The sequence below is a fragment of the Atta colombica genome, unplaced genomic scaffold, assembly GCF_001594045.1.
Source record: "Atta colombica isolate Treedump-2 unplaced genomic scaffold, Acol1.0 scaffold45, whole genome shotgun sequence".
NCBI lineage: Eukaryota > Metazoa > Arthropoda > Insecta > Hymenoptera > Formicidae > Atta > Atta colombica.
In genome coordinates this window covers 643,504-657,643 of record NW_017259534.1, presented here as the reverse complement: position 1 = coordinate 657,643, position 14,140 = coordinate 643,504, and the positions used below count along the sequence as shown (strand labels likewise).

The following is a 14,140-nucleotide window of genomic DNA, read 5'->3' as shown; positions in this document are numbered from 1 at the left end:
AGAATAAAATTATACGTATATATTACACATTTCAATCTCTCAATTTCCAAGCAAGGCGAGTTGCTCAAAATGCGTTGACAAAAATGATTTTTTCAGAATCATTTTATTAGAAGATTTTGATAAGAAGATTTTATGGATTTGTGAATAAAAATTAATGTATTATATATATATTATAATATATATAAATTACTGTACATATTTTTACAATGTATGTACGCATTTATATCTTTATTTACTATATAATTTTAATGAAATTTTTTATCATATCATAAATATGCTATTATATATACAGAAAATTTTTTGAGATCAGTTCATCCACCTGAGAGTTATATCTGGGAAATCAACATAGAAGTCGAAAGGTTAAGAAATGATATTCTTTTATTATAACGTATTGTTTATACGTTTTGTCCATTGATTAATGTGAAATCATTGAGTCGTAATATTACGTCAGTATCTGTAAATAAAATTCGACGAAATTCGATAAAATTATTAAGAAATCATGCAACTGATAATAATCGATCAAAATAGTGTGCTTTCGTTATTTATTTTCGAAATTCCAATTGGATGACAGTAATGGAGACACGCTGTCAGAGTCAGAGATGAGAAACCATGAAGGGCTGGCATCAGTGAAGGAAAGCCGAAGGGACCGATCGGTTGGTGAGAGCTATCTCGAGATTGTCTTCTTACCAGATGTCGCGGTGTACAGCCAGGCATCTAAAAAGTCAGCGCGATTCTGGCGTACGTCGCGATAAGTGGCAGATAAATCTCGACCGGTGCTATAGAGCGTATATAAACGCGATTTCGTTAACTCTCCCGCGTTCTTTGCACACTTACGCGTGCGAGCGTATGCGACTCATCCGCGGCACGCATACATGCACGTCGCGAAAATGTGCATCACGACCGTAACAGTCAAGGTGATTATTTAGCTACCGATCTTATCGGCTCTTTATAGCCGACGTTGGGTTGGAGAATGCCTACGGGTCTTATTTATTGAAATCCTCGACGTGTGTTACACGCCGCGAAGTGATTTTCGCGCGAGTAATGAAGAACGGGCTGTCTATATCGTCTTAAATGGATCATCTTAAATGTATGACCAAAGCCTCAAATCTGCACGAAACGAGGACAAGTCTTGGAAATAATAAAAATTTTCAGGAATTTGAAATTATTTGAAAATGACATTGAAACTCGAGGTGATTGAGTCAAATTTTCAGAAGTTTTAAGAATCTGCAAACTTGGAAAAATTGTTTAACTTTTTTTTATAAATATGAATATTCAATAACCAGACTAAATATAATATGTACTAATTATAGTTTATAAAATAAATATACGTAGATTAAATAACAACATGTAATATCCGGAAGAAAAAAAGAGAAAAAATTGAAGAATATTGGAAGATAAAATCAATGTTTGCAAGTTTATTATTATTATATGATATAATATTAATGAATGATATAATATATATTGTGGTACAACGAAGGGCCTGAAATTGTTTAATATGGCAATAGCATGTTTCTATCTCATCATTCAAGGGAAGCTCATGAAATTTTGCAAATGTCTAGTTACCGAACGGAATAATGCCGTTTTAAGGGCATTCTATTGTACAAGATTTCTCTTTTCCCGCCACAGCTGTTTCAGTTCGTTTTACGATAGACAAAGGACGGAGCTAACGTTTTGCTGATCTTTTTGCAAACGTTAAGTAACGCTAGAAGCGAAACTCGTTAAACTTTACACACGGACTTTAGGACTTTAGATGCTCGCTCGCAATAAAGCCGCGCGAGTCTCACGAATCACGGTGATGATTTTTATGCGCGGACGGCACCGAGCTATAAATTAAGTATTGATTTTGCTAATCGATGTTCGAATAAAAGATAACGTGAATCTCGTTTTGATTTATTGCAGGTAAGCAGCCGTTGTCTTGATGTCTTGATAATTAATAATTATGATTGCGGTGGTAAGTAGAAAAATAAATCTTGATATAAAGAAGATTAATAAAAACCGAAGACAAAAATCTTCAAAAAAAAATTTATATTTATATACTTAAAAAGTAATATTCTTTACAAACACGCACACAACACACACGACACACATATTCGCTTTTTATATAAAATCGCAAATGTTACTTATGGACTATTATATCATTATTAAATCTTCACTTTTGTGTGTGTGTGTGTGTGTGTGTGTGTGTGTGTGTGTGTGTGTGTGTGTGTGTAAAACTTGATCGTATTTCTCTAGTTTTGCAAATATTTCTTAATTATAGATTTTAAAAATAGATTTTAAAGATAGACTAAAATGTACAATTTGTTGACGTTAAAATGAACGATATGAGTTAAAATGACTTTTGCATGCTAAGGTGCTGTTGAGATTTAGTCTTCCAGTTATTCGAAACATGCGATTATGTATATCGGTTACGTGCTCATTAAAGATTCATAAAGGTTTATGTACATCCCTAGTGACTGGAAAATTGAGCTGAACTTAACATTCTCACAATTGTACATAATAGTTGCACAAAAACAATAAACAATCAGCTTCGTATTTGCGAATGTTATCTTTCCGCTGTGAAACTTTCTTACACGAGTGCAATAAATAATATTTTACATTGCACTGTTGCTCAGAAAGATAAATATGGAAAAGATTGACAAATATATTGATGTACAATTATCGGCAAATAAGCCGAAAAATAGTTTTCCTACTTTATCGTCAGCTACGCGAAAAAGAATCGATCATTATTGAACGATTTGGCTTGTTTAGTAGCTTCACTTGGACGTATCTGAAGATACACGGGATCGCATTATTATGTGATATGGTCTCTGATCTTAGTTAACGAATTGAAGCCGAGGAGAAAAGAATGAGAAACACAAGCAGCTGGCTAACGTAACTGTTTCAACTAGTCATCGATTCGCGATTTATTTTCTTTCGAGCCCAATCGATCTCAAGATGCGTCAACAGAGAGAAAGAGAGAGAGAGAGAGAGAGAGAGAGAGAGAGGGAGAGGGAGAGGGAGAGAGGGAGGGAGAGAGAAGAGAAAGAGCGCAACCACTTTGCGGTGTTCGTCTCGATCGCGAAAGCGATTTGCAAACCGTTCCGCTGACGTACGTTCGCACTTTCGTACCCTCGTCTACCTAACATGCTTTAATGGAGCTCTAAACGGAACGTCAGAAGTGGAAGTCGAATTGAGAGTGATCGCGAAGCGGTCGACATTGAAACAATTCGCGGTGAATCAGATTGCTCTATCATTCTGTTGATGGTAATTCTTTCATTCCTTTCGATCATTATACCTGCATACCATACAGTATTTTCGATGATTTATTATGTATTAGAAATTTAAATAACATCTGAAATAGTTATTGTTTTATGTGCACATTATATACATTTGAAAAACAAACTACATCATCATTATTTGTATTTGGAAAAAAATCATTTTATACTTTCTATAATATAATTTGAAAAACCTACTTAAACTGTATCAATATAATTACTATATAATCGAAGAAAACAAATTGAACCTTATTTTCGAAAATTTTATGTAAGTATTGCGTCTTTGCGTCTTTCGATCTGATTATCAGTAATTAACTAAACCTAAATAAATATATTCATTAAATCTTATTTCGCGAACGTTGATTAGTCTATTGATGTCTGTCTCATTTCAATTAAAGTGGAAAACGACATGGGATAAATTAAATTGTCAATAAAATTAGCTGATCTTAAATCGGTGAAGTCGATCTCTTTTCACGGCCTCTTTCCGGCCTCTTATGACATTAGCTTCAGTAATGAGATACATCCGAGATTGGTTAAGCGACTTTGCAAGAGACTCTTAACACCGATCCGGATATTTTAAGGGAACGCATCGCCGCGTTCTCATCTCATTCGTATCGAGCGCAAGTGCGTATATTTTAAAGCCTTACACATTACGCAACGAAGAGACGCATGCATGAGCAGCAACGTTGCCAGGGATCAATGGGCTGCGGGATGACGCGAGCAGATACCGGCTATTAGCTGATCTCTTAGGATTCACTCGCAGGAATGGGTACTTGACGATCGATCGTACCCTACTATGGTATTTTCCAAACGATACCACTGACTTGGATGCTTCTTCTAGTATCCCATTAATTTTACAAACGTATTCGTTTTGCGATCGCTGCCTCAGAGGAGCAGGTTCTTCTGCGTGTGCAATGTGTGCACCGGCTGTAGCGCCTCGTCATCCTGTTTCCAGCAGCGTTCTCGCGAATACGTTTAATGCCGCGCGCTAATTAAATGCCTCGACAAATCTGAATCTGATTTGCATTGCTAATCGTATGTATTGCACCTTCGTATTACACCTGTAATTGAGCGATTTACTCTTCTTTACAGTATTAACGAACGTCAACATCTATGCACTCATTCTGTTAAATCTAAAAGATTCTCTGCGTAAACTTAATTTGAGCAGAATGCAAGTAATACAATACACAAGACACTTTGTCTATATCTGTGGGATCTTACTTGTGAGTTTGTCAAAGAACTTTGATTTTCTTTTTTGAAAATGTTTTAACGATTCTTAAATTTATTTATTCGTCACTTTTACATAAGAGCAAAAATTGTTGTCATCATCATTTATTATGGCATCGAACATCGAACAATGTTAGAAGAAGGATAAAACAAAATTAGTTTGAATCCGGCTTCTAAGCTATGACTGCGAACAAAAAGACGGAAGAGAAGTGAATGAGAGAAAGAAAGAGAATACGCCATTTGAATGCGAATGCATAGCCCGTTGAGAGATGCAATTGGACGATCGGAGTAGAGAAAGAGAAAGAGAGAGATTCATCGGTGCAATAATTGCAGTCGGCATACATACGAGGGAAGGAGCGGCGCCATCGGAAGAGAGGGTCAGGATAGATAAGTTTTGAAAACCGCGCACTGCGCGCTCGACTCATAAATCAGGAATCGTCGGACATGCAGGATGATCCTTCCTCTCATATCTCGCGAGGAGCATCCCGTAGCAAGGACGCGCCTTCACCATTCCGCACCCATATGGAAATCGAAATTATGCCGCGCGTACATACAGTCCCGCAATTCGTGGCATGCCGAGCAATTACGCCGAGCGCCCGTTTCAGTCCCTTTTCAGAGCGAAGAGAACGAGCCTCTCCGTCGCGCCGTAACCAGCGCGAGCCGCCGCGCCGTTGATTAATGAGAGCACGCTGCGTTTTCATACGTTACGCGCCTGTGAGACGATATCAATACATGGGGATAATGAAATCGCTCTCGGGAGGGGATTGATTCGAGATGATTTGTTATCAATGCGATCTCAATGGTCGATACGATGGCGGTCGCCGCTGTGGTTTAGAACGAAGTTGGACCGATGATGAGACGAGACGGTTGTCGATGATATTGGGATTACGTTGCTAATGCGTCGTTAATTTGCCACTGCAAATACAAGAAGGAAAAATGCATAGGAAAACATGCAATCGTCTCGTTTCTTTAAACGAGTTCCATAAATTGATTTTTATATTTAACGCAGCAGCGCGTGAATGAGAACGCATAAAGGGGTGTTTAAAAACGTCGTGACATGATGCTTTTGATAATTAATGTAATTCGCAACGAGTTTTCAAAGTTTTTAAATATCGTATCGTAAATTTGCAATTTGTTACGGTTAATTACAACCATGTGTACAGTAATCCCCGAGCATCTGTTCACGAGTGCGAACGCCCGTTTCTTGAATCGGGGCGTAATGCCGATTAATGGGAGAACAGGTTTCATAAATTTCGCGATGAGTTATAATATATAAGACGCTAGACATTTACCAACGATTCGAAATGATTCGCGGGGACACTCGCGATCAGTGTTGCGCGAGCATCGTTGCGGCTACATGCTTGCTTGAATGTGTAGGTACGTATGTTTGCATGAGATATCTATTCACGCAGATTGCACAAAAATTGTAATGCGAGGCACATTGAAAGTAGATACAATCTTAATACTTGCATTTGATCGGTTTACTCATAAATCAAAAAACGCATAACGTGACATAGAAAGCGTTTCTGATGGCCTGCATCTCGTGATCGTGTAGGAATGTTGTAGGGCATGAAAATTGTCTGTTCTAATTATAAATACGTTATATATATATATAAAATGAGTCCGCCGGTTTTTTCATTTGAAACCAGTATTGATTAATGAACGCATAACGGTCGTATGGTTATATCGCGAATAGGCAATTGACTTTAATCGATTCGCACATAGATTAATTGTAAGTGTTAGACGGGCAGAATATTTTTGCTCTATAAGCGAAGATAGAAATTAATATTTGCTTAAGCGGAAATATTTTTATTATAAGGATCAATTTTATAAATACCGTTTGTACAAAAGGATACACAGATGCAAAAGATGTAAGACAACAAAAATACTATTTATATATATATTTATATATATATCGATGTCTTTTCATCTGCGAGTTACAAGTTAATTATTTTTTATCGTATTATTGTAAATTCTTAAAATGCTGAATATAAAGCGACTTTTCGAACAAATCGACGAACATGATTCATTCATGTCATCGTTCCCTCGCCTTTGTAGCAAACCGAGATGACACCTACGCGTCTTTCAGTGTGCTCTTATGGAAGAAATCAATTTACATGTTCTGTGCGCGTAGATCTCGTTGTTAAATTAAAAACGGTGATGATTAATGAGGGTGTGCCTCGCGAATGCGGAGACCACACGATCGATTAAGAGGACCGCTCTCGGTTTCGCGCTGAAATTGATTCGAACATTCGCAAGAACGCGAATACGCGCGGCTGATGAAATACGCGCACGAGACTCGTCCTGTAATTGCACGGGTGCGTAATCTGCGGAATCTTGCCGCGATGCATAGAAAAGGGACGAGCAAGTTCTAAAAGTGATATGAGACTGGCCCATAAATCAATATATCGCCGTGGAGATGCGCGGACTTTTTTTTTGGAATAAACGCGCGCGATTGTGTGTGTATGCGAGCGCGATGATTAATGGCGTAGCGACCACTCCTTCATAAATTTCAGGACGAGGGGTAAACGAATGAATTGTCGGTGGATACGAACGATTTGATTCCGATTGAGCGAGAGCGACGAGAGAGAGAGAGAGAGAGAGGGGGGGGGGAGGAGGTTTGTACGTGATAATGAACTTGACGTTATTTTTCGACATTTTAATATCATAAAATTCATCATAAAATTTTTATCGTTTTATTTATTACATCTCGACGAGTTATTGTCATTTAAAATGCAGAAATCTAAACTACATATTTTTTTGTTTATTGTCTTAGATTTTTGCATCTAATTTTACTTGCAAAAACAAGTCAACAGAAGTGAGTCAATGAAATTAAAATATTCCTTAAATATTTCTCCGTAATTATGCGAACGCTATGTCATTCCGTAGAGAAAAGATAAAGATTATCGTACATGTTTCTTTATTCGCATCAAGTCATTTACAACGCGCTATTTATGTAACTTCATTATCTTCCATAAAAGTTCCGCGCTATCGAGAACTTAAAGAAATTATAACATTCATTTATAGTAACTATTAAATGGTAATGAGAAGATGTATTCCCTCGCCGAGAAACCGATGGTGCACGTGTCAACGGATATCAGATCTACATTTAACTTATTTTATTTTCAGGATTGTATCACACAGAAATGGAGAACTTCTTATTTGGAACTTCTTGTTTGCACTTCTTGTTTCATGAAATGGAATCGTTCTTTAATACGAATTTGATTATTTATCTTATAATGCACAAATCCAATCGAAATTTAATATTTATTTTATAATATAAATATTGATCTTTTTCTTAATCGTATATTATACTATACAAGAGATATAAAATTTTCAAGAGGATCTTTAAGCATTATCAGATTTATGTCGCTATTACTTATATGGGAATAGTAAATTAACATCGGTCTCTGTATTATGCAACTTTCCGAATGGTTTAACGGCTTTCCTGCATACCGCAAGATTATCTCTGTCACATATCTCGACGCGATATGACTAAAATATCGTCAGTTTTTACGACCAGTGCGATGCATAGCAATTTTTCAACTCACAGTTTGGTAAAATCGTCTTGGTATGTCGTTCACCTCGACACAATTCCGCAGCCTTTCGGTCGAAGCTCGTTTGTTAGTCGTTAAGAATTGATTAACGCAGTATCGTCACTGTGTCCACTGGTACCCGGTTAGACACATTATCTATCTAGTCCAGAAAGATAAGCTAATAGTACTAATAAGATTGTGCTGTTTCTCCTGTGCCCATGAAATCATTCAGAAGATAATTTTTCTAGGCTGCTCCTTACGTAACATTGGTAGCAATATCTATTTTCTACAACATTTATATCTAATTGTTATATGTATATAACAATTATTTGTTTCCTTTATATTTTTTAAATTACATTCCTAGTTGCATTTTTTATTTTTTGCTAAATTAAACAGTTTCAAAGAGTTAGTCATCACTTATTATAATTTAAGCGTTCGAGACATACACGGAAAAAAACACAGCTGAAAACTTCACTAATTCAGCAAATCTACAGTCGTAACATATAGACAGTCAATTTTCTATATTAAAATAGCAAAGTTGACAGTTGAATAACATTAGCAATTTATTAAACCATCAAATCTTCTTAGCTATCGATGTTGAATTCGCATAGCAAATTATAGGTTTGCTGTACCACCCAATTAATTTTTTTTCCATGTAAAGTTATAACTTACTCTAAACAGATGATATCTGACATTTTTTCATGGAATTCTAGAATATCTAAAAAAAATAGAGCGTCCAACGCTCCGCGTATGCATGAAACATAGGCGTGCGTTGCGAATATGAGGATCCACTTTCTAAGTGACATTTGGAAAGTCGTTTCTTTGCATTTCATCGCGTTTTTTTAAGACAGCTCTCGTCTCACACGATACAAAGGACTCGTGGTCTCGGAGCAGCCCTCGCGCTGTGAAATCGCACGTGGCTCGCAGGAAAAAAAGAACGTAGTTTCAGTGATGAGACGGCTAATTAAGTCTAGTGGCCCATGAGCTCGCTCGCGCGCGGACACACACGTACGTATAGACTCACACGTCGATCTTGAACTCGCATGCACGCATTAATACGCACCTACACGAGGCGTGCCTCGTCTATACTTGGCCTCTTGGCCGTGCCGAGGCGTACAGTCTCTCAAAGGTCCTCGAGTGCATCGTATCACGCCGCTCTTCTCTGCTACTCTCTCTTTCTCTCTCCACCCTCATCTCTTTCTCTCACATCTCGCTCGCTGCTGCATCTCGCGCGCTTCGTATATTTATCTTCGTCTTCGTGCACCGCGATACGATACGGACCGCGGATCGTGGATCGCGGATCGCGGAGCAGAAACAGTGCACTCTTTCATCGAACTGACCGCGATGCAACGCGGTGACGCCGGGCATCGCATCGCGAGAGGCAGCACGGAAGTGGCAGTTCGTTCTCGATAGAGCATCGTGGTATGAACAAGTCAAGTGCCCCATCGCGTCTGGGGATGTTCTCGGGATAATAACGACTCGCTCAAAAGAGAGAGAGAGAGAGAGAGAGAGAGAGAGAGAGAGAGAGAGAGAGACTTGCCTCGAGAAAGCGATCTCGAGAGTCGTCGATCTCGTTGAACGTAACGCGCGATGCGTGTATCCGTCCAGGCACGCAAGTGATCGGTGAGAGAGATGTGGTTCAAGTATTACAAGGGATATTACGACGTGCGCAAGCTGGAGCTGGAGCTGGTGAGTGTTTTGTGCCACCACGAGTGGTAATATCGGTGCTGAGAAAAGCGGCTGATTTCGAATTCGATTAATTGTTCGATTAACTTTTGTGAGCTTTCCTCGGGTATGCGTAAAACTAAAAAATTTTATTTGTTTTTTTTTTATTGAGAATAAAATTTTTAAGATTTTAATGATTTTTCGCACGTAATAATTGTTTCAACAAATTTTGCTTGAATGTTCTGTTTAGAACTCTGTTTAGAACTCTACAGATATTGTTTTAGTAAACCTAAACAGTTTTTTGAAAATCTGTCATAAATGTTTTTAAAGCTTAAAATAATATATTATTTTAATAACAAAGGCAACTAGGCAACAAATGGAAATTCCTTCAAGATATTTTTGTATATTCAAATTTTTTAAATAAGTCCATCATAATTTTGTTTTGTGGGTTTTTGTGAATAATCGTTGGGAAACCAATGAAAGGAGATGAAGCAACATAAGTAAGTGTATTCACGAGAATGCAATTATTAAATTATTCCGTTGAAACAATAAAATTGAACTTTCTTCTTGGATTTCTCGTCTCGTCTTACCTCATTTATCAAACTTTTTGAAATTCCTTTATCGCTGCTTTATTACGTTCATCGATATTATCTATTTCTTACGACTCTCTTCTCGGAAGCAGAAAAAACATTTCCAGTTTCGTGCAAGATTTTATTAAATGAGATATAAATGAATTATTTAATATTTGAATGTAGAATCCTATTTTATTTTTAAGACATATTGATATCAAGTCAAAGAAAAAAAACATTTTGTATATTAACTATTTATTTTTTTTTCTGATTAGATAATAAGGTATGATCAAAGGAGCAACTTATTTTTCAGCTGTAAAAATACTTACTATTTCTCACGATTTTTGAAATCTAAAAAAAAACGTAGGAGTGTACATCCCTCTATTTACAAACCTATCCACTTAGCTTGCAAGCTAAACGCTCCTATCTTTACTATCATCTCGTTGCGAGACTGACAAAAAAGATGCCATAACGCTCACTGGGCAAAACTCTAACGTCTATTCTTTTTGTTTTCTCTTTATCTCAACGTCTTAACGAAACGATAGAGAGCAGGAAGTTAAGTTTTAGACAGGCCTAATTTACAGTTTTTATCCATCAGGAATCCTGATAATGAGAGCTCAGCCTTCAACATAGATAACTGAATCCCTAATTTAAACTTATCTCAGTGATGACATGAATCTGATCACCTGCATAGTTATCTTCCATCCAGCCGCCGTGAAGTCTTGTTGGTCTCATGTCAGAGTAACGACGGTGTTACCCTCGGTTTTGGATCACTTCCAATGCGAGATCCCATAGTGTTCTTCGCGCCGGTATATACCGATGTCGCGCTCCGTTCATTTCCTTCTGCTTCTTCGTCGTCGGTGCCATCGTCCCGACGCGACGTCCCACTTGTCCGTTCTATTTCGGCGTGATTTCGTGCTTGACGTTCTCGCGGCGGCGCATCCAAGATATATCCTACATTGGACTTGCGGAAGAAAAAGAACTTCATCCGGTCTGCTACTTCAGAATATATAGCATGAAAATGAGTAAAGATAAATGGAAAATCTTGCAGTTGGAAACACTGTAAATCGTGCCTTTTAGAAGCACTTCTACATGTACGTGACTAGACCTACAATAGTTGTCTTTATAGATGGATATATAAATTTTTTTTAACAAAATTTTTTTAGATAAAAATTTTCAAAACTGTTTGAATTGATCAATTTATTGGTTACTTTCGCAGTGAATTGGGAATATTTGCCTCATAGACAAGCCTGCGCTTCACGTACACGCTAACCTCTATGCACCTTCTCGTCGCGCATGAGAAGACACGAAGAGATTCTTTCGTGCAAGAATTGGGACGATCGATTGCCGCAAGAACAGTGAAAGATTGGAAAATTATGTCTGTGGAACCGTGTATAATCTAAGTGATTTTGAATTCAAAATTTCTCCACGAAATCATCTTTAGCGTATCTTTGGACAATTATTGATATACGATATAAGTTTCTGTTTACCGTTAAAGAGAAAATGATATATCATTTTCAAGCTCTGATTAAAATATGAAGCGTTGCTCGTTTCGTTGCGCATCTAGGCGTTTAAAGGTGTCTAATCTTGAACTTTATTTAAAAATTTGACAATTCTTATAACAATATATATAAATATACATGTAAAAAATAAATATATCAATAGTGATACATATAGTATAAAAATGAAAAAAAAAAAAAAGATTAATAATATAAATTAATTATTCATAAAACTAACTTAAAATTTGACGCTTATATTCTACAATAATCCTTCAAGTTATATCTTTTGTATTATCTTCCTTTTCATATAACTGTTCACTGTTGAGAAAAGACTGTAAAAAGAATCCTTCACTAGGAGAGCTTACCTGACATATTTCAGCCAAGTGTAGCTCAGCATAGAAATTTTCCGCGGAACGTGCAGTAAATTTAGTTGGTAGTCTTCGCATGGCGTTTACGACGCGGAAGTTGATCAAACGTTTCAAAGAAACGACGGCGGCGCGAGCGAAAAGCGAAACTCGCGATTACTCGAGCATTTGTATGCTATCGTGACAAATGATTCGTATCGGTTACGTCTTCAACATGTAACATATTCTACACGGTGTTCTATTAATTTACATTAAATGCGCTCGTTTCAAAAAGTGAATGCTAGAGTAATTCAATACTAATGACGAAGTATAATAAATCTATCAATCACATTATATTTTTCCATATGAATCTTTTCATAAAAAATGTCAACATACATACGCAACTTATGTAATAAATTATAATGTATGTACATGGTCTGATAATGAATTCCCGGACTGTAGCAATAAAGAAACACAAACATCTCAGATAACAAAATGTTATATTTTATCTTTTAAAGTAGTAGTAGTTCAAAACCTTAAAACTTTAAAGTGTAATTTTAAGTGCTCTAAACAACAATTTCCAATTACGGACTTTAAAAGAAGTTTTTAAGTTTTGTATCAAAGATGTGAAGTATTGATGTTATAGAAAATTATTGGTAAAAAAATATTGTATACTTGTGTTGGATTTTTTAACATATTCAAGTGTTAATTTAACAATGTAATTATATTATTTAAAGATTATGTGTTAAAATTTATGAGTAAGTGAACAAGTAACATAAAAATAATATGTTTTAAAATGTAAATTCTAAGATAAATGAGTGAAATATATATTAATTTAATATATAAATGTTATTTATACTAAAAAAATTTATTTATACTATTATTTATACTAAAAAAAATAAACTTCTACAGTTTGTTTACAAATTCAGCATTATCTTTTTGTGATCATTTTTTTATACAATATCTGTATAATTCTTTAACATTATATTCATCTTACATTAAATGAACATAAAAATTTGAGCGAATCGTTTGGGATATGTGAAATGTATTATATTCGACATAATTTTTCCAACAATGTACTTTGGAAGATTTTTATTGTTACAGCAGTTTGGGAATTTTATTGTCAGATCATGCGCGCGCGCACGCATGTAAAAATTTATTGCAATTTTGCACATGTAATGTTGATATTTAAAAAAAAAAATATTTAAATGGAAAAATTTGTATCTTTACTTTTAATTTTATTATTGGTATAATGATTTATTTCGCACAAATATCTTTACAAATATTAAATGTTTGTTTGATATTTTCTAATTACTTAAGAGAATTATTAAACAGTTAACAAAAGACTGCCAAATACGTTAAAGAATTATCTGCTTTTAACAATACTCTTCATCTTTCCAATTTTATCTGGAGTCCCGGACCTACATGCATCTTATCTTGAGACGCTTATTTATACCGGTCGCATTTAAGGAGCGTGCGCCACGTTTATAGAATCGCTCTGAACGTATTCTCGTATGTCGGAGCATAAATATAAAGTGGGCGATTTGGCGTCTGGTCAAGAGACTGTCTACGAATGTCCGACGATATTCTGAATTCCGCGAAGAAACGAGAAAGAAGATCCCACGCAGATCACGGGGAAGCAGAGGGAAAGGCCGCGTGCTACACACAACCTGAAGTTATTTCGAAAACTGGCCCAGGTGCATTGACCTGCAATATAGTTCTCCTCCACGTTTGATCTACTGACTGTCTCCTCTCGAACGTTGATCAGAAATCGAATTTCTAAATCAGAAAATGAAGAAAATTTTCTATAATATTCTTAAACAAAAATTTTATGGTTCACATTATCTGATTACGTACTGCGACGCGACATACATATATACACTGAGAAAAAGATATAGTTAATTTTAATAAATATTTAGTTCAATACTGCCAACTAAACATTTACTTATATAGTAAGTAAATATTTGTTCAATAAAAAAAATCATTGTTAAATCAAATTAATATTTCTTGTATTAAATAAATATATTTTTATATGTAATAAATATT

At 35.9% G+C, this 14,140-nt stretch overlaps 1 protein-coding gene across 5 annotated transcripts in view; it reads left to right on the top strand.

Annotated features, from left to right (window-relative positions):
* LOC108691319 (rho GTPase-activating protein 20-like) overlaps positions 1-14,140 on the top strand; it is a 198,887-nt gene that overhangs the window by 164,164 nt on the left and 20,583 nt on the right. The window contains exon 1 of one of the 5 annotated variants that reach the window (XM_018198998.1): positions 9,230-9,706. The exons of the other annotated variants lie outside the window; for them this stretch is intronic. Within the exon in view, the coding sequence (XP_018054487.1) occupies positions 9,650-9,706 (57 nt within the window). The 5' untranslated portion in view covers positions 9,230-9,649. Of the gene's footprint in view, positions 1-9,229; positions 9,707-14,140 lie in introns of those variants that run through there. 5 annotated transcript variants of the gene reach the window in all.